This window comes from Elephas maximus, chromosome 26 (assembly GCF_024166365.1).
Source record: "Elephas maximus indicus isolate mEleMax1 chromosome 26, mEleMax1 primary haplotype, whole genome shotgun sequence".
Classification (NCBI taxonomy): domain Eukaryota; kingdom Metazoa; phylum Chordata; class Mammalia; order Proboscidea; family Elephantidae; genus Elephas; species Elephas maximus.
The window spans coordinates 35408804-35428416 of record NC_064844.1 but is presented as its reverse complement, the minus strand read 5'-3'; the positions used below and the strand labels follow the sequence as shown (position 1 = coordinate 35428416).

Here is a 19613-nt window from a genome sequence, read left to right as displayed (position 1 = left end):
AAATTTGATAGGATTGGACTATTTGATAAATACTGGTAAGGTACAGACATCCATGTATGGAAATCAGCGACTCGAATAAGCCAAGGGTTTTGGTTGCACATGGCAGAAATGCAACTCAAAGTCGTTTGGGGAAAAAAAAAGGGAATGTTGATAATTCATATAACTAAACTATGGGAAGACTCGGGCGACTGGCACAGGGACTAGAACACTCAAGACGTTGTCTTTCTCTTCCCTCTTAGGTCTGCTTTTGTCTGTATGTTAGGCTTCGTCTCTCAGACCACTTTTTCTCCCCTAGCTGGAATGGTAACACCTAAGTTTGAAACACCAGTATCTGTTACTCTGTCTCCCCTTTAAAATGTGAATCACTTGCTAGCAGGAACCTTATCATCTTGTTTTCTCTCATACCCTTGGCACCTCAAACAGTGGTTGTCATTCTGATGCTCCTTATGTGTTTCTTGAATGAATGGAAAGAAGAAAGAAAGGAAGGAGGAAAATACAAAAATGTGAAGATAAAGAAAAAAAATTACCTGAGCCTCATTAGCCAGGCAGCAGTTACAGATGATACTTTCCTATTAAAGATCATAAAACCATTATAGAAGTAAACGTTTTGGGTTAGAGGGACTTTAACCATCCAGCTATGCTAATTATTTTGCTCTATAACAACCAGAGTATCTCATGAATTCCCGACTTACTTTAAATCACAGTATAACCTCTCAAAAAGTAGAAGATGCCACAAGGTAAATTGACTTTCTAAACCTGATTCTAACCTCAAATAAAAACAAGTTGATTGGTCGAACGTGCTATGGTGAAAAGAGCAAGTGGACTTGGGATCAGAGAAACCTGTGTATACTTATCACATTAAACACAACACAAAAATTCGGAGGATTTTTTTTAATATTAGTGATACAATCAAGTCTCAAAGGAATGTAGACAAGCTAGAATGTTGGGCTGAAATCAAGAAAAGGCATTTAGAATATGTGTAAAACCTTGCTTTTAGCTTAAAAAAAATTTTTTTTTCTAAAGCCACGGAACGGGGAAACCCAGCTTAACAACAGTTCATAAAGGAGAGGTTCGAGTTCCTTGGTCAAACACAAGATCAGTAAGAATCAACATGGTTATAGTAATGTTTTAAATAAATGAGTGAACCCACTGCCGTCGAGTCAATTCCAACTCATAGCAACCCTGTAGGATAGAGTACAACTGCCCCATAGGGTTTCCAAGGCTGTAACCTTTATGGGAGCAGACTGGTATGTCTTTCTCCCACAGATCAGCTGGTGGGTTCGAACCACCGACCTTTCAGTTAGCAGCTGAGTGCTTAACCACTGTGCCCCCCAGGGCTCCTTATATATAACCTTAAACCCACTGCTGTCGAGTCAATTCTGACTATATATAACCTTAGGGGATATTAATAGGCATCATATTTTTGGAGATAGTAAGGAAATATCAGTGTTGTAATGCTCTACATGTGTGAGATTACATCTGGCATATTGTGTTGAATTCTGCATGGCTTTCTTTATGAGTGACCTTTGTAACTTAAAATTTAGAAATTAGGATTTCTAGTGGGTAATATGCTGGGTGGTAAAGAAGCTAGAAAACATCTTGTGGTCAGAAATAGCAGGTCTTTTATAGAACAGGCTAATTGAATATGCAGTACATTTCTTCAAATTTTTGAAGGGTTGTCATGAATTGTCATATTTGTGTTTATTTCAGAAGGCATTACTAGGTTTATTAGGTAAGTAATAGATTTCAGTTCAGTTGTAAGGAAGAGCTTATTCTTAAAGTGTTTTGTGCATTGCTTTTCTCTGTGCTCATTATGGAAAAATTAATAGACAATTATAACATTAGTATTAATCTTATACTTATGTATCCCCTTCTCTGTATCAATACAAGTATATTTTTATGTATAATTTACATACCTTTTTCTAGGTAAACTTTTATTGAAATGTAGCAAAAATAGAATAAAGTGCACAAACCTTAAATGTAGTTTGATGAATTTTAACAAATGAATATACCTGTATAACTACTACCTAGAACATGAAACAAGCCCCCCTTCACCTTTTGCATATCCATATACATTTAACATCAGCTTGTCAATTTCCATAAATACCATTGCTGCATTTACATACTGTTTTCTCGTATTGTTTTATAGTCTACTTTTTTTACTTACATCTTTCCATGTTAATAAATAAATACATTTCCGTTTTATTTTTAATGGTACATAATGTTGTATTAATGATTCCAACTTTTTTCCTTTACAGACAGCACTGTAATGAAAATCTCAATTATTCATTGTGTTTTCTGGATCTCCATAATTATTTCCTTGATAAATTTTAAGTATTTATTCTTACCACAAGTATTGAGTGCCTTTAGGATTCAAGGCCCTGGACTATGTGTTGTGGGAAAAACTAAGATGAAAAAGACAATAGTCTGTGACTTCCAGTATATAGACTGGAGATTCTAAGGCTTACTCACAAATAGCTACAATTATGTGTGGAAATGAGAGGCAGTACACCAAGAAAAACCAAACCTGTTGCCCTAGGCCTGATTCTGACTCATAGTGACCCTTTAGGACAGGTGGATTTGAACTGTTGATCTTTTGGTTAGCAGCATAAGCTCTTAGTAAATGGTTAAAGTCATGAACTCTGGAGCGACAGTACCTGAGTTTGAAAACCTGGCTCCTCTACTTGCTAGTTATATGACTGTAGACAGTTACTTTTCTTCTTTGTGTTTCAAATACCTTATCTGTTTTTTTTTTTTTTTTTGAATGGAGAAGAGTAACCTTCATAAGGGGTTGGAAGGTTTAGATGAAGTAATAAAACAGTAAGCACTTAAACTAGTGCCTGAAATAAGGTTTTCATTTAAGTGGTATGATGATTATCTCTAGAAAGATAAGAACCATAAGTGTGTCCTAGGAATATATGTTGTACAAATAGGCACTTTTCAAAAAATCTGTGATTCTTATTGTTTATTATGCTTCTAGGAACTCTGAAGCCTGTTCTGACATAGTGTTTGGGTCATAGTAGACATACGGGTTTATTAAGTCAGGGACTAAATGAATGCGCTCTAGAGAGACTGGCTTGTCAATTGAAATAATTATGCTGATGTATTTATTTTTCTGATTTCAGATTTGAAAGGTTAGAAGTCCTGGCTGTATTTGCCTCCACAGTCTTGGCACAGTTGGGAGCCCTCTTGATATTAAAAGAAAGGTAAGTTTGTGTATAATGTTACCATCATTCTAAATTCCACCTGTGACACCTTTGGGAATCTTGAAAGAATCCAGTGAGACGAATTTCTGGTTTGATTGGGTCTGCAGATTTATTATGAGCTGTGGTAGAATTCTAATATTACAGTTTCTTCGTGTTTTACTCTTCTGTTATTACCTTCTTTTGTGCTACTAAATCCATTCATAGGTGGTATGAATAAAAAAAAGGGATTCAGTCAGTCATTTTTTGTTGCTTATTACAAACCCACTGAAATAGATTTGTTAGAGAAGGGTTGACATTACATATTGAGAATCATTTGTGAGCCTGTCTGTCTCAGCACTGCTAATAATTCATAGTTGATTATCATCTTAAAAGATTTTGTGAGCTTTAAGTTGGATTATTTGTGTGTGTGTGTGTGTGTATACTTATGTATGTATGTATATATTGGAGCTCTGGTGGCACAGAGGCTAAGTGGTTGGCTGTTAACCAAAAGGTTGGCAGTTAGAATCCACCAGCTGCTCCTTGGAAACCCTACGGGGCAGTTCTACTCTGTCGTACAGGGTCGCTCGCTATGAGTTAGAATCGATTCAACGGCAACGGTTTACATATGTGTATATATATTTAACAACGCTTTCTAATTTAATAATTCTTAGGACTTATTTAATAACATATACACTGTTTCTTTTAGTGCAGAACGTTTTTTGGAGCAACCTGAGATACACACGTGAGATTTAATTTTAATTTACTACTGAGTTTGATTCCCATTTGTTAATTGCTGTATTATTAGATAATGGTTGCTTTTCCCAATATAAGAGTTCAAAGTATGGCAGTATACATTTTCACTGATATTTCAAAACAAAATTCCCAAATTCCAAGACTCTTCTTTTCACTTTTAACTGTTCCCAAGCCTAAGATGTTTTGATACTACACAAGAAGACTTTTCTATCCTGGCTTCAGGTCCTTCATTATTTCCAGGCCCAGGTCAACAGACTAATCCAGCCCTTTCTAGTCTTCTACAATTTAGAATTTAACCCCCAATATCTTTTAGTAGCTCTTACAGAAAAGAGGAAATTGTTATCTACAACATAGTTGTCAACTATGGACCTTAACCTATTCTGACCAGTTAAATTCAGAAAATTCTGATATGTCCAGTATATTGTAAACCAAATACTATTAGCATTTATATAAAATTATAACAAAATTACTTGTAAGAAGACATTGTTAATGCTAAGAGTCTTTTTTTGTCCTGTGTAAGATGGAACAACAGTAGGCAAGACATGGGTTATGGGACTGGAAACCAAGTTCAGATTCTGACTCTGTAAATACCACACCATTGAAGCACACCACTCCACCTTTCCATCTCTTACTATCTTTATATACAGCATGAGAAATTACATAACGATATTGCCAAGAAAAAAAGTAAAGGTGAATATTGTTATTCCTTTTAGGGGAAGATTATTAGTTGGTACATTTGTGGCTCTTTCTTTCAACCTGTTTACGATGCTTTCTATTCGGAATAAACCTTTTGCTTATGTCTCTGAAGGTATGTTTTTTATTTACCATTGATAAAAAATCCAATTAATATCTCATGAAAACAAGTCTTTTTGTTCGTTTCATTGACTCTTATAAAGCAGTGAGAAAGTATATTCTGAAGAGAAGGAAAGAGCCAGCTCAAAGGTTCTCAAGTCTTCTGGAAATGGAGAATTATAAAACAAAATCTCATTAATTCAGGTTTTAAAACAACATAATTTAAACATAGATAGGGTTGGCTTATATGTTAAATTATCTATGATGAAAAATTCCATTGATCAAATAATGTGAATGAGATTTTAAATGTTTAATCTGCTTAAGAAAGACCTATTGCAAGCGTTTTAGAATGATCAGTACATTTAGTATGGTTGATGTGTTAATTGCAAATAATTGTATTCTTTTTTATTAATTAATAGGTTTCCAGGAACTTCTCTTTGGCAATGGTGGGTGGGCATATATTTTAAAGGAGCAAAACTTTATTTCTTTTGAAATATTCTTTTATTTTCAAATTCTTACAAATTCAGACAGATTTTTCACATCAGTGATCTAAATTACTGGCATTTTTCAGTAATTTCAGTGTTTTGGAATCCCAGTAACCCACAAAGGATTTACCACTAATTGATGCAAAAGTGAGGTGAAAACAAAAGTGGGACCTGTACCCAGACCTATACTTCGAAACATAGGGAAGCACAGATAGGCGGGATTCCTTTCTAGGTTTCACTAACTTGAACACTAGATAGTCAGGAGAACAGAGCTTTCTGAAATGTCCGTTCAAGCTTAAACACTTTCATGAGTATTTCGAAGTATGAGTTATATTTGTATGAGTTAGAGTTTAAGAATTACCGGATTAATTGGAAAATAGTGATATTTGAGATGACCAGAATTAAAAAAAAAAAAACACTTTTATAAATTATAAAAATAGTATAATACTCACTCTAGAAATTTTAAAAAAGTACAGAGATTTAGAAAGAGTATCTCTCTGTGAAGATCAGAAAGACACAATAAGAATACCAGTTATCTCACTACCCAGAGGTGTATGATATCTATAAACATGTCTGTTTTATTCCTTTCTCCTATGCACATATCCTGTCTCTTTATGTACTATATGTATCTGCAACGTCATGTCTGGCTTTTTTTTAGTTAACATGTCTTGAGTATTGCCTCTCATTAAATACTTTTTGAATGAATGATTTTTGAATGCATGCATAATATTCGATCAGATGAATATTTTAAAATATTTCTAACTTTTTCTCCTATAAATAATGTTTCTAACTTTTTCTCCTATAAATAATGCTGTGATCAGCTTCTTTATATAAAATTTATTGTTTACATTTTTGATGATTTCTTTAGGATAAATTCCCAGAGAAGGAATTGTAAACTGGATGAAAAATACAGCCTTTTTTAGACCCTAATATATATTTCCAAACAGATTATCAAGTTTACATTCTCATTAGCTGGAAATTAAGGTTCCCGGAAACATGAAGATTTGTGACATTAGTTATAATTTAAGTGGAAAATAAAAACGATAACCTTTTTTGAACATTTTCTCTAGGTCAGGCACTCTGCTAACTACTTTATATAGAATAACCCATTTAATTCTTCTCACAAGTGTGTGAAGTAAATTATTTTATATCACACATGTAGTAAAGGGCATAGCTGGGATTTGAAACCAGGTGTTCTGGTATCAGAATCTGCTCTTTGCTGCTCTACTGTTCAGCCCTTATGTAGGGCATCACATAAAAAAATTAATATTTCTGTACCACTCTGAGATAAATAGAACAAGATGTTTGAGTCTGGAGGGTACTTATCCAGGGACTGTAACTAGGAGTCATCTTTGGATGTACATCAGTCCTCCACCTGACCTTGTTAGAGCTGAGGGAATCAATAATCGGTATACCTATAACTCATTCTCAGTGTACTGGTTGGGAAACTCTACTTTCCAGTATTAAAAAGTTTAGTAGTAACAATGACATATGTAAATTCATTGATCCTTCAAGTCAACCATATATTATAGTTGAAACTGCTTCTGACTTAGCATCTTAAGGGCAGAAAAGAGGAAAAAGTTCTAGATTTTAGGAGTAGCATGTTCTTTTGCAATGTTTACAGTCATTGCCAAACTTATTTTTAAAATGAAAGAAATTAGGTGTTTCTGGTGGTGGTTTATGCTATATAAATAATTTAAGTATTTTCTTTTTAAAGCTGCTAGTACGAGTTGGCTTCAAGAGCATGTTGCGGATCTCAGTCGAAGGTAAGAGGTTATGGGGTTTCATGATTTACATAATTTAAAAGAAATGTACAAGAACTCTCTTTGCCACATCTATTTTGAGAATGCAGACTATTCTCAGCAACCAGACTGTTGACATTCCAGAAGGGACTTACAGTAATTGTAAGCAGAGGGACTTCAGTGATATCAATGCAGAGTTCTTTCTCCTTGGGGAAAAAAAAAGAGGCTTCAGGGTGACAAACGGTGGGGAAATAGAAAGGAACTGGCTACATTTCACACAATATATAGTCATGTATGTAATACTCTCAAGGGGCTTCTGTTATAAGATGAGGTCTGTGCATGCTTACTTCCTCATCAGTGTTGTTATTCAGGAGTGTGGATCTCTGAAATTTTTTTTTTAATTGTTTTAAAAAATATATGTGTGTATAGGCAGTCCATGACTTATGATGTTTTTGAATTACCATGAACTGCGCCTATGACTGTCCGTTTTTTTTTTTTTTTACATCTTATTATTAGTAATCTGTACTACATACGGTATTGCAGTGTGTAATTTGCTAATGTTATTCTCATGCCAACCCCTAAAGGCAAATAAAGATTGGATTTATAAAAATACTGATAATAAAAGGCAATAATAATGAAAACTAAAAAATAAGATAGGGTCACTATGAGTTGGAATTGACTCTATGCCAACAGGCTTGGTGTTTTTTTTTTTGGTTTACATCTGACTTACATCAGAACCAACGTATGATGGAGCCGCCAGAAGGGAACCTTGTTGTAAGTCGGGGACTGCCTCTATGACACATTTGCCAATTCAACATTTTTTACACGTACATTTCAGTGACACCAATTACATCAACTATGTTGTACAATCATTACCACTATCCCATGCCAAGTTTTTCATCACCATAAATAGGTACTCAGTGTTTCCTAAACAGCGACTCTCCATTTCCCCCTCCTTACCGCTCCTCCTGGTAACCACTAATAAACTTTGCTCTATACATTTGCCTATTTTAGATATTTCATGTAAGTGGGGTCATACAATATTTGTCCTTTTGTGATTGTCTTTCTTCACTCAGCATAATGTTTTCAAAGTTCATCCATGTTGTAGCATGTATCAGGACTTCATTTCTCTTTATGACTGAATAATATTCCATTCCTAGAATTGTTGGGTCATATGGCATTTCTATGTTCAACTTTTTGGGGAACCACCAAACTTTTTCACAGAAGCTGTACCGGTTTGCATTCCCACCAGCAATGAATGAGGGTTCCGGTTTCTCCACATCCTTGTCAACATTTGTTGTTTTCTGTTTTTGTTTGTTTGCTTTTTATCTTAGCCATGCTGGTGGAAGTGAAGTGGTATCTCACGGTGGTTTTGATTTGCGTCTCTCCAATGGCTGATGATCTTAACATCTTTTAATGTGCTTGTTGGCGATTTGTATATCTTTGGTGAAATGTCTGTTCAAATCTGTCGCCCCTCTTTTTTTATTGGGTGTTTGTCTTTTTGTTAAGTTATAAGAGTTCTTTATATATTTTGAATATTAAACTTTTATGATATATGTAGGTTGTCTCTTTACTTTGTTGGTGAAGTCTTTTGTTGAAGGTTTTTAATTTTGATGAAGTCCAGTTTATCTATTTTTGTCTTTTCTTATTTGTGCTTTTGTGTCATATCTGAGAATCCATTGTAAAAACTATGTCCTGAAGATATACCTCTATGTTTTCTTTTAAGACTTTCATGGTTTTAGGCCTTAGATTTAGGTCCTTGATCCATTTTGAGTTAATTGTTGTGTATGTTGTGAGATATGAGTCCAGCTTCATTCCTTTGCATATGGAAATCCAGTTGTCCCAGCACTATTTGTTAAAGAGACTATTTGTTCCCCATTATATGAACTTAGCACCCTTGTCAAAAGTCAATTGACTGTAGATGTTTTATTGGTAAAGGTTTATTTCTGGACTCCCAATTCTATTTCATTGGTATCTCCAAAATATCTTGGATGAAAATACATTCATAGGATTCAGATGAGGCCAGGTGTTATTTGTTCAGAATCTCAAGCCCAGAAGGATGAGTTAATTTTTAAAGGGCATGACATTAAACTTGTATCAAATTGAGCTGTTTTAGTTCAGCACACATGGCCACTAAAAACATGAATACCAGAAAATTTTTGGGTAGTATCTGTATTTAGCAGGCTGATGAATAAAATCTAAGAGTTGTCCAGCTACGGAAACAAGAGAACAGATGATTTCTAAGACCTATTGGCGATATTTTAAAGATGCAATAAAATTCATCTTTTTAAGGGGAAAAAAAGAATGCAGAAGAAATATATTTATTGTGGGAACTTCAGTTGTTTATTGCTGAGGTTACTACATGACTCTCAAAGATCAAATTCTTTTTTGTCTTTTTTTTTACAGATCAGTTTCTTTAACTTTTCTTTTCAATTGATGATAAAAGCAGATTTTTATCAGTGAAAAAATTTTGTTCCCAAATCCTTTCTTGCTTTCTTTAAAAGGTATATAATAATAAAATACAAGTCATCTTTTACAAAGTTTTCAGTGTTATTGCATGAATTTTGCTAATGAATACTTTTTTTTTTTTTTCATAGCGTGTGTGGAATTATTCCAGGACTTAGCAGCATCTTCCTTCCCCGAATGAATCCATTTATTTTGATTGATCTTGCTGGAGCATTTGCTCTTTGTATTACGTATATGCTAATTGAGATTAAGTAAGTATTTTTTTTTAATAATTTTAATTGTGCTTTAAGTGAAAGTTTACAAATCAAGTCAGTCTCTCGCACAAAAACCCATATACACCTTGCTACATACTCCCAATTACTTTCCCCGTAATGAGATAGCCTGCCTCTCCCTCCATGCTCTCTTTTTGTGTCCTTTTCGCCAGCTTCTAAACCCCTCCACCCTCTCATCTCCCCTCCAGGCAGGAGATGCCCACATAGTCTCAAGTGTCCACCTGATCCAAGAAGCTCACTCCTCACCAGCATCCCTCTCCAGCCCATTGTCCAGTCCAATCCATGTCTGAAGAGTTGGCTTCAGGAATGGTTCCTGTCCTGGGCCAACAGAAGGTCTGGGGGCCATGACCACAGATATCCTTCCAGTCTCAGTCAGACCATTAAGCCTGGTCTTATGAGAATTTGGGGTCTGCTCCTTCAGGGGTTCTCTGTTGTGTTCCTTATCAGGGCAGTCATTGGTTGTAGCTGGGCACCATCTAGTTCTTCTGGTCTCAGGATGATGTAGTCGCTGGTTCATGTGGTCCTTTCTGTCTCTTGGGCTCGTAATCACCTTGTGTCCTTGGTGTTCTTCATTCTCCTTTGATCCAGGCAGGTTGAGACCAATTGATGCATCTTAGATGGCTGCTTGCTGGCGTTTAAAACCCCAGATGCCACTCTTCAAAGTGGGATGCAGAATGTTTTGTTACTAGATTTTATTATGCCAATTGACTTAGATGTCCCCGAAACCGTGGTCCCTAGACCTGTGCCCCTACTACACTGGCCTTCGAAGCATTCAGTTTATTCAGGAAACTTCTTTGCTTTTGGTTTAGTCCAATTTTGCTGAACTCCCCTGTACTGTGTGCTGTCTTTCCCTTCACCTAAAGTAGTTCTTATCTACTGTGTAATTAGTGAATACCCCTTTCCCATCCTCCCTCCCTCCGCCCTCTCGTAACCACAAAAGAGTTTTCTTTTCAGTTTAAACTATTTCTCAAGTTCTTATAATAGTGGTCTTATAAAAACAACAAAAAAAATTTTTTTTTTTATATACAATATTTGTCCTTTTGCAACTGACTAATTTCACTCAGCATAATGCCTTCCAGGTTCCTCCATGTTATGAAATGTTTCACGTATTCCTCACTGTTCTTTATCGATGCGTAGTATTTCATAGTGTAAATATACCATAATTTATTTATCCATTCATCCGTTGATGGGCACCTTGGTTGCTTCCATGTTTTTGCTATTGTAAACAGTGCTGCAGTAAACATGGGTGTGCATATATCTGTTGGTGTAAATGCTCTTATTTCTCTAGGATATATTCCAAGGAGTGGGATTGCTGGATCGTATGGTAGTTCTATTTCTACCTTTTTAAGTAAAGAAGCACCAAATCGATTTCCAAAGTGGTTTTACCATTTTACATTCCCACCAGCAGTGTTTAAGTGTTCCAGTCTCTCCACAGCCTCTCCAACATTTATGATTTTGTGTTTTTTGGATTAATGCCGGCCTTGTTGGAGTGAGATGAAATCTCATTGTACTTTTGATCTGCATTTCTCTAATGGCTAATGATCGTGAACATTTCCTCATATATCTGTTAGCTACCTGAATGTCTTCTTTAGTGAAGTGTCTATTCATATCTTTTGCCCATTTTTTAATTGGGTTATTTGTCTCTTTGCAGTTGAGTTTTTGCAGTATCATGTAGATTTTAGAGATCAGGTGCTGATCAGAAATGTCATAGCTAAAAAATTTTCCCAGTCTGTAGGTAATCTTTTTACTCTTTTGATGAAGTCTTTGGATGAGCATAAGTGTTTGATTTTTAGGAGCTCCCAGTTATCTAGTTTTTCTTCTATGTTCTTTATACTGTTCTCTATACTGTTTATGCCATGTATTAGGGCTCCTAACGTTGTCTCTGTTTTTTCTTCCATGATCTTTATCATTTTAGATTTTATATTTAGGTCTTTGATCCATTTTGAGCTCGTTTTGTGCAAGGAGTGAGATATGGGTCTTGTTGCATTTTTTTGCAGATGGATATCCAGTTATGCCAGCACCATTTGTTAAAAAGACTCTCTTTTCCCCATTTAACTGTTTTGGGGCCTTTGTCAAATATCCACTGTTCATATGTAGATGGATTTATGTCTGGATTCTCAGTTTTGATCCATTGGTCCATGTATCTGTTGTTGTGCTAGTACCAGGCTGTTTTGATGACTGTGGTGGTATAATAGGTTCTCAAATCAGGTAAAGTAAGGCCTCCCACTTTGTTCTTCTTTTTCAGTAATGCCTTATTTATCCGGGACCTCTTTCCCTTCCATATGAAATTGGTGATTTGTTTGTCCATCTCATTAAAAAATGTCGTTGGGATTTGGATCAGAATTGCATTAAATGTATAGATCGCTTTTGGTAGAATAGACGTTTTTATAATGTTAAGTCTTCCTATCCATGAGCAAGGTATGTTCTTCACCTTATGTAAGTCTCTTGGTTTCTTGCAGAAGTGTATTGTAGTTTTCTTTGTATAAGTCTTTTACATCTCTGGTCAGATTTATTCCTAAGTATTTTATCTTCTTGGGGGCTTCTGTAAATGGCACTGATTTGGTGATTTACTCTTCGAAGTTCTTTTTGTTGGTGTAGAGGAATCCAACTGATTTTTGTAGGTTTATCTTGTATCCCGATACTCTGCTGAACTCTTCTATTAGTTTCAGTAATTTTCTGGAGGATTCCTTAGGGTTTTCTGTGTATAAGATCATCTCATCTGCAAATAGAGATACTTCTTCCTTGCCAATCTGGATGCCCTTTATTTCTTCATCTAGCCTAATTGCTCTGGCTAGGACTTCTAGCACAACGTTGAATAAGAGTGGTGATAAAGGGCATCCTTGTCTGGTTCCTGATCTCAGTGGGAATGCTTTCAGGTTCTCTCCATTTAGGGTGATGTTGGCTGTTGGCTTCGTATAAATGCCCTTTATTATGTTGAGGAATTTTCCTTCTATTCTTATTTTGCTGGGAGTTTTTATCATGAATGGGTGTTGAACTTTGTCAAATGCCTTTTCTGCATCAATTGATAAAATCCTGTGATTCTTGTCTTTTGTTTTATTTATGTGGTAGATTATATTAATTGTTTTTCTTATGTTGAACCATCCCTGCATACCTGGTATGAACCCCACTTGGTCATGGTGAATTATTTTTTTGATATGTTTTTGAATTCTATTGGCTAGAATTTTGTTGAGGATTTTTGCGTCTACAGACATGAGGGATATAGGTCTATAATTTTCTTTTCTTGTGGTGTCTTTAACTGGTTTTAGTATCAGGGATATGGTGGCCTCATAGAATGAGTTTGGTAGTATTCCGTCCTTTTTTATGCTCTGAAATACCTTTAGTAGTAGTGGTGTTATTTCTTCTCTGAAAGTTTGGTAGAACTCTGCACTGAAGCCGTCTGGATCAGGGCTTTTTTTTTTGTTGGGAGTTTTTTGATTACCTTTTCAACCTCTTCTTTTGTTATGGGTCTATTTAGTTGATCTACCTGTTTGTGTTAGTTTAGGTAGGTAGTGTGTTTAAGTAAGTATTTTTTATTGCTGTTAAGTGTGTTAACAATTTCTGGGCCTGTCTTTTAAGGGCATGGGGGAAGGATAATGATCAAGCTTAATGTTTTTGCTGATGATGTGAGTAACTTTGGTCAAATCTTGTCCACAAGTGTCTTCATCTGAAAAATTAAGGGAGTTGGACTCAGTAAGTATTTCTCACCACAATCTATAATGCATCCTAGAAAAACTACCTAGCTTTCCTACTTTTGACCCGAGTGGAGCAGAGATGACATTAAGACAGAGTTCTAAGCCATATCTGCTATTGCTGAGAGAGAGGAGAAGACGAAGTATGTTTGAAATAATTTTTTAAAAAAGCCTTTTAGGAGATTGACTTTATAGCTGCTTTAAACTTAATATTTTACGACTTATGATTCTTTTGCTACCTACCCTTTGAATATTAGTTTTTACTAGAGTCTGTCCTTAATTATTTTTTCTGTTTTGCATGCATATTCTCCTGAGAGTTCACATACAATTATTTGTTTTCATTTGCTACCTGTTTGTGATTCCCAAATCTACATTTCCAGTCCAGATCTCTGTTAAATTCCAAAAAGTCCCATCTTTTTGCCTTCTATTCATTTTTACCACAGTTAACCTATTTTCTCCTATCACTGAATCTGCTTTTTTCTTGCATTTCCCACCTTAAATACTTCCATTCTTAAATATCTACTTGTCCTTCCTCCTCCCTGCTCATCTCTCCCCAGGCCAACTCTAATTGGTTGCCAAGTCTTATTTAAACTTTCTTTCGTATTTGTCTATCCCTTCTTTCCCATTCTTCTTCTTCTTGTCCCTGTTGAGGCCTTCATCATCATTTCCTTGGCCTATTAGAATAGTCTTCTGGTCTTCTAGTTCTCATTGTTACATATCACTAGTTATCTATTTTGCTAAAGTGATCATTCAGAATTGCAAGTCTGTAACCCCCAGTAACTGCAAGTCTGTACATAATATTTTCCTGTTTTAAAATCCCCAAATCATAATTTAAAAAATTAAATTTGTTAGTCCTGTGTGGTCAAACCCCTACCAACCTTGCCAGTGGAGCCTCTGCTCCATCTATAACTAACTAGTTTTCTTGCTATATCAGATTTTTTCATGCCCTTGCACATGCTGTTTTCACTGTCTGCAATATCTTCCTCCCATTATCTGGTTAACCTTTAAATGCTCAGCCCAAATGTCACTTCCTCTTTTTATTTAAACTTTTTGGATTATCCCTGCCCTAGTTCTTTTTTAGTAGGTTTGTCACTAACGTTTATTGTGCCTCCATGGTAACCTGTAGAAACTTCTACTTCAGTGCTCAGACTGCTTCATTATGGTTTTTTTTTTTTTTTTAAATATAACTTTATTGTTGTTGTTGAGAATATGCACAGCAAAACATATACCAATTCACTAATTATAGTTTTTACATGTGTATCTCATGCTATTTCAAGGACAAGGATTATGGCTTACTCATGTTTCTGTTTTCAGCATGTGGGAAAAAGTGAAAAGAGTGCATTATCAGCTTGTAGTCATTGGCCTTTTATTCTGTCCTGTCAGTAGAATTCAGCCTAGTTTGAACTCTTGATGAGGTGGTGTACTTTGGCCACAGTGTTCCTGTAACAAATTCCTGGAGAACCTTATAAAATTCATGGGAAATTTTGAAAAATTTTGATAGTAATTTTTGGAGAGTTATTGTTTACAGGAAATTGATAGAATCATTGATGAAGTCCCTTTAGTCTCTCTGCATCAGAAGTTACTAGTTAAAGTTTTTTATTTGTTTGTCTTAATGAAACAAATGGATATATTTCAAATCTTCCTAGTTTACAAGGAGATTGACTGAAAAATACACGGTGGGGAGATGCTAACAGTATTTTTTTCCTTCAACATCCCTCTTCACACTAGTTAACACAATTGTTATTTTTTGTCTAAACTTTGGTGGGAAAACTGTTTTTTTTTAAATCTTTAAGATACTTCCTTTACTGTAGTGGCCAGTTGTGATAAAATAGGCCTGTTGCTTTAGATAATTAATGTTCAGTAGATTGAATTGTAAGATTTCCAGTGAGGCTTTCATTTAAGATTTAGAATTGTTTTTTCCTTTTAGTAATTACTTTGCTGTGGACACTGCCTCTGCTATAGCCATTTCTCTGATGACATTTGGCACTATGTATCCTATGAGTGTGTACAGTGGGAAAGTATTACTTCAGGTAAGGTTCTTCTTTTAGTGTGCATGCTTAATATTTGCCATGTTCTCCTACCAAATTATAAAATTTTTTGTGTTTTTCTATTAAAAAAGGTGCCGTAAAGTCGATGGCGACTCATAGCAATCCTATAGGACAGAGTAGAACTACCCCATAGAGTTTCCAAGGAGCGCCTGGTGGATTCAAACTGCCAACCCTTTGGTTAGCTGCTGTAGCACTTAACCACTATGCCACCAGGGTTTCCGTTCTTATATTAGGTGGTGGAATTTTTAGCTCCTGGAGGATATTGTTAGCATAGAAGTTAAAAAATAATCTCTGAAATTTATACAGTAAGAACCAGATGGATTTTTGTTGGCCCATAAAATAGGCACAAATCCTCCTGTATTTGTACTGTATGACAAAATCATGACATTGAAATTATTTGCATCTGATAATCTAATGATGTTCCAAGTGACTTTACTTAAAATTTACTTGTTTAATGTTACTTATTTATTTTTCCCCTAGTAAATTTGCTTTCACTATTGTATAATCTGGTTATGATTGTTTTCTTACTTTCTGTTAATTGGATCAGTGAGACTTTTAAATTTCAAGCTTAAAATTAAAAATGACGAACTATTACTTTTTTTTCTATCTTTTATTGAGCTTCAAGTGAATGTTTACAAATGAAGTCAGACTGTCACATATAAGTTTATATACACTTTACTCCATACTCCCACTTGCTCTCCCCCTAATGAGTCAGCCCTTCCAGTCTCTCCTTTCGTGACAATTTTGCCAGCTTCCAACTCTCTCTATCCTCCCATCCCCCCTCCAGACAGGAGATGCCAGCACAGTCTCAAGCGTCCACCTGATACAAATAGCTCACTCTTCATCAGCATCTCTCTCCTACCCACTGTCCAGTCCCTTCCATGTCTGATGGGTTGTCTTCGGGAATGGTTCTTGTCCTGGGCCAACAGAAGGTTTGGGGACCATGACTGCCAGGATTCCTCTAGTCTCAGTCAGACCATTAAGTCAAACTATTACTTTTTGAAATAGTAGAAATACATGTAGACAAACACCTGAGTAGAAAAGTAGCTTCCCAGGATTGGATATATAATCACTGTTTTCTTTCCTTCTGTCTCAACCTCATCCCTTTTCTAAAATTTAAGGGTTGTGGCACCAGCTCCAGAAATAATAACAATAATAGTTGTATAGTGCTATAACCAAAACCAAACCAAACCCACTGCTGTCAAGTCGATTCCGACTCATAGCGACCCTATAGGACAGAGTAGAACTGCCCTGTAGAGTCTCCAAGGAGCACCTGGCGGATTTGAACTGCCGAACTTTTGGTTAGCAGCCATAGCATTTAACTGCTACACCACCAGGGTTACCGTATAGTGCTATGCCCTGTACAAAATGTTACTTTTTTGATAATTCCTTTGAGATTTTTGGTTGGTTGGTTGGTTGGTTGGTTGGGTCTTTAAGCCTTATGTATTTGTGGAGCAGCTTATTAAAAAATGAGAATGGGCTGATTCCTGATGGTAGTCCCACTAGTGGAGCAAGTTGAAACCCCTCTTCCCTAAATCATGATAGGGTACGTGTGAAAGCAGAGGCTTTTATAAAACCCAATTATTATTATTTCTAAATTTTATTTATTTTGTTGAGAATATACACAGCAAAACATATACCAATTCAACAGTTTCTGCACTCACAATTCTGTGACTTTGGTAAAACCCAATTATTTTGGTTTCAAGACCTCTGTTGAAAAAGATTTTTTTTTTCCCTAGGTTATTTATTTTATTTTATTTTTTTGTAGACAACACCACCTCATGTTATTGGTCAGCTGGATAAACTTATCAGAGAGGTAAGATAGAATGGTAAATAAAATCATTTTAATTTGTAATTAAGGAATTGAAAGTGGGTAAATAATAGTGTATTTTAGGGGAGTTTGTGTTCTTTATAATAACATAGTACCTGTTGCCGAAACCCGTTGCTGTTGAGTGGATTCTGATTCATAGTAACTCTATAGAATAGAGTAGAACTGCCCCATAGGGTTCCAAAGAGTGGCTGATGGGTTTGAGCTGTCAGCCTTTGGTTAGCCTCTGAGTTCTTAACCACTGAGCCAGCGGGGCTCCAGTAACACAGAAGGAGCTGTCATTGAGTGGCAAAAATAGAAAATTGTGAGGAATTGCTCAGTTTGGAAGGCAAATTCACTTGAAATAAATGTGCAGAGTATTGGTCTAAAGACTACCCTATCGTCTGTATAAGTGCTGTGATTTTTATGTCTTTATATACAAACCTAGAATTTTAACAAAGTCAAAACCCACTTTGACATGTTGATTGTTTTACCACCTGTAGACTTTCTGTTGTTATAAATTTCCACCTCCTGACTAATGAGAGAATAAACTAACTTAATTATTTGGATTTGAGACTGTTTTAAACTATTGGTTATTGGTATAACAACGGCCACTTTTTACCAGTATAGCTGGCTACTTGTCTCAGCTGGTGAAGCCTGACCCTGGGTATGTTTCCTGTGCCTGCTATACCAGTGGGCTACATTATTTATCTGACTGTGTTGGAATTTCCTGTTACCCCACATCCAAATAACATCCTGTGTCGTGCAGAGGTTTGTTACAAGGGAATCCAGAGAAAGAAATGATCAAGAAAACAAACAAAAAAACCCAAATGTGATACCACAAGTGCTAGATATAAATGTCTGCCATACTGATAAAGTGGAGCCCTGGCGACTCAGTGGTTAAGAGCTCAGCTGCTAACCAAAAGGTCAGCAGTTCAAATCCACCAGCTGCTCCTTGGAAGCCCTATGGGGAAGTTCTGCTCTGTCCTTTAGGGTCGCTATGAGTTGGAATCCACTGTATGGCAATGTTTTGTTTCGTTTTTGTATATAAAGTTAAAAGAACTATATGCTGTTGAGCAAGGTGTGGTGGTGGTAGTGGGGAGTTTAAGACTGAGCAGTCAGGACCTAATTCTAGAAGAATAAGTCAAGCAGGAATCTGGGAAAATAAGACTTTGGGTTAGTATTGACTAAGCAGGAATGATATCTTGAGTGATCTGAGATTTCTCTTGGCTAGTGAGTGTCCTTCTGCAGGATATGGCCATGTATTCATTCCTAGGCTTAGAACAAGTCCATAATGTGGCTGAGCTGTGTTGGATGTAAAATACAGGCAATCTTGAAAACCTATTTCTATGTTTTTTTTTATTAGGTATCTACCTTGGATGGAGTTTTGGAAGTCCGAAATGAGCATTTTTGGACCCTAGGTTTTGGCTCATTGGTATGTTCACTACATATTACTTTAGTTATAATTTAAAATATAGTATTTGATTTTCTGAACTAGAAGTATTTCTTTGAAATTTTCATATAGCCTTTGATTCCCATTTCTGTTTTATAGAGTGTAAAATATAGATGGATTCAGTGACCTAATTGAAATTGAGGTATTGTTTTTCTTTCAAACTACTGTTAATAGTCTTAAACCTGAGCAAATCAATAGTTAGTGTAATTCCTAAATAAGAGACACATGGTATGCTCTCTTAGTAGAAAAATGGCTGTTTTACCTTGTGCAATGGCAGGAGTAGTAATAGTAGTAGCATTAGAACCTGTGTAAATTCACAAAAGGGAATCAGCCCAAAGCTGATTCCTATGTGGTGCAGGTTAAGCATACCTCCACTCTCCAACTTTTTTTACCAGTTCTGACACCAGCCGTTTCTTCGATGGCACTCTTTGCTGGATTCAGTGATCCACTGCAGTGGCCACACAGAACTCACAGATGATATTTACAGTTAAGTGGTTTATTAAGGAGCAGGGTACAACTTAGGTTCAAGATCAACAGGCTTCAACTTAGGATCAGGAAGCATGTAGGCAGAAGTGTCCCTTTTTAAGTGCTGGGCAGCTGTCTCAGTCATACAAGCAGGCAGGCCGTTCTCTCTACCATGCATACTCCCTCTCGGCAATGCAGGCCTTCTCTTAGCCTCCTCTCTGCCCTGAGGACACACTTCTCTCAGCCCCCCCAGGACAGGCTCCTCTTGGCTCCCTGAGTACAGGCTCCTCTTGGCTCCCTGAGTACAGACTCCTCTCAGCCCCCTCAGGACAGGCTCCTCTTGGGTCTACCATCTGTTGGCACCAACTCTGCTATAAGCCACTTCTGGGCCTGTTGCCACTGGCTCTGCTGCTGAGCCCCTCTGGGCTTGTTGCTACCCGCTCTGCTACTGGGCCC

At 36.3% G+C, this 19613-nt stretch overlaps 1 protein-coding gene across 5 annotated transcripts in view; it reads left to right on the top strand.

Annotated features, from left to right (window-relative positions):
- SLC30A6 (solute carrier family 30 member 6) overlaps positions 1–19613 on the top strand; it is a 62326-nt gene that overhangs the window by 24158 nt on the left and 18555 nt on the right. For 3 of the 5 annotated variants that reach the window (XM_049870403.1, XM_049870404.1, XM_049870407.1), the window contains 9 exons: positions 3126–3206; positions 3892–3927; positions 4652–4746; positions 5150–5176; positions 6933–6981; positions 9555–9674; positions 15312–15414; positions 17201–17248; positions 18606–18674. In XM_049870403.1, the coding sequence (XP_049726360.1) occupies positions 3126–3206; positions 3892–3927; positions 4652–4746; positions 5150–5176; positions 6933–6981; positions 9555–9674; positions 15312–15414; positions 17201–17248; positions 18606–18674 (628 nt within the window). The remainder of the gene's footprint in view (positions 1–3125; positions 3207–3891; positions 3928–4651; positions 4747–5149; positions 5177–6932; positions 6982–9554; positions 9675–15311; positions 15415–17200; positions 17249–18605; positions 18675–19613) is intronic. The other 2 variants (XM_049870406.1, XM_049870405.1) reach the window with 2 other exon arrangements.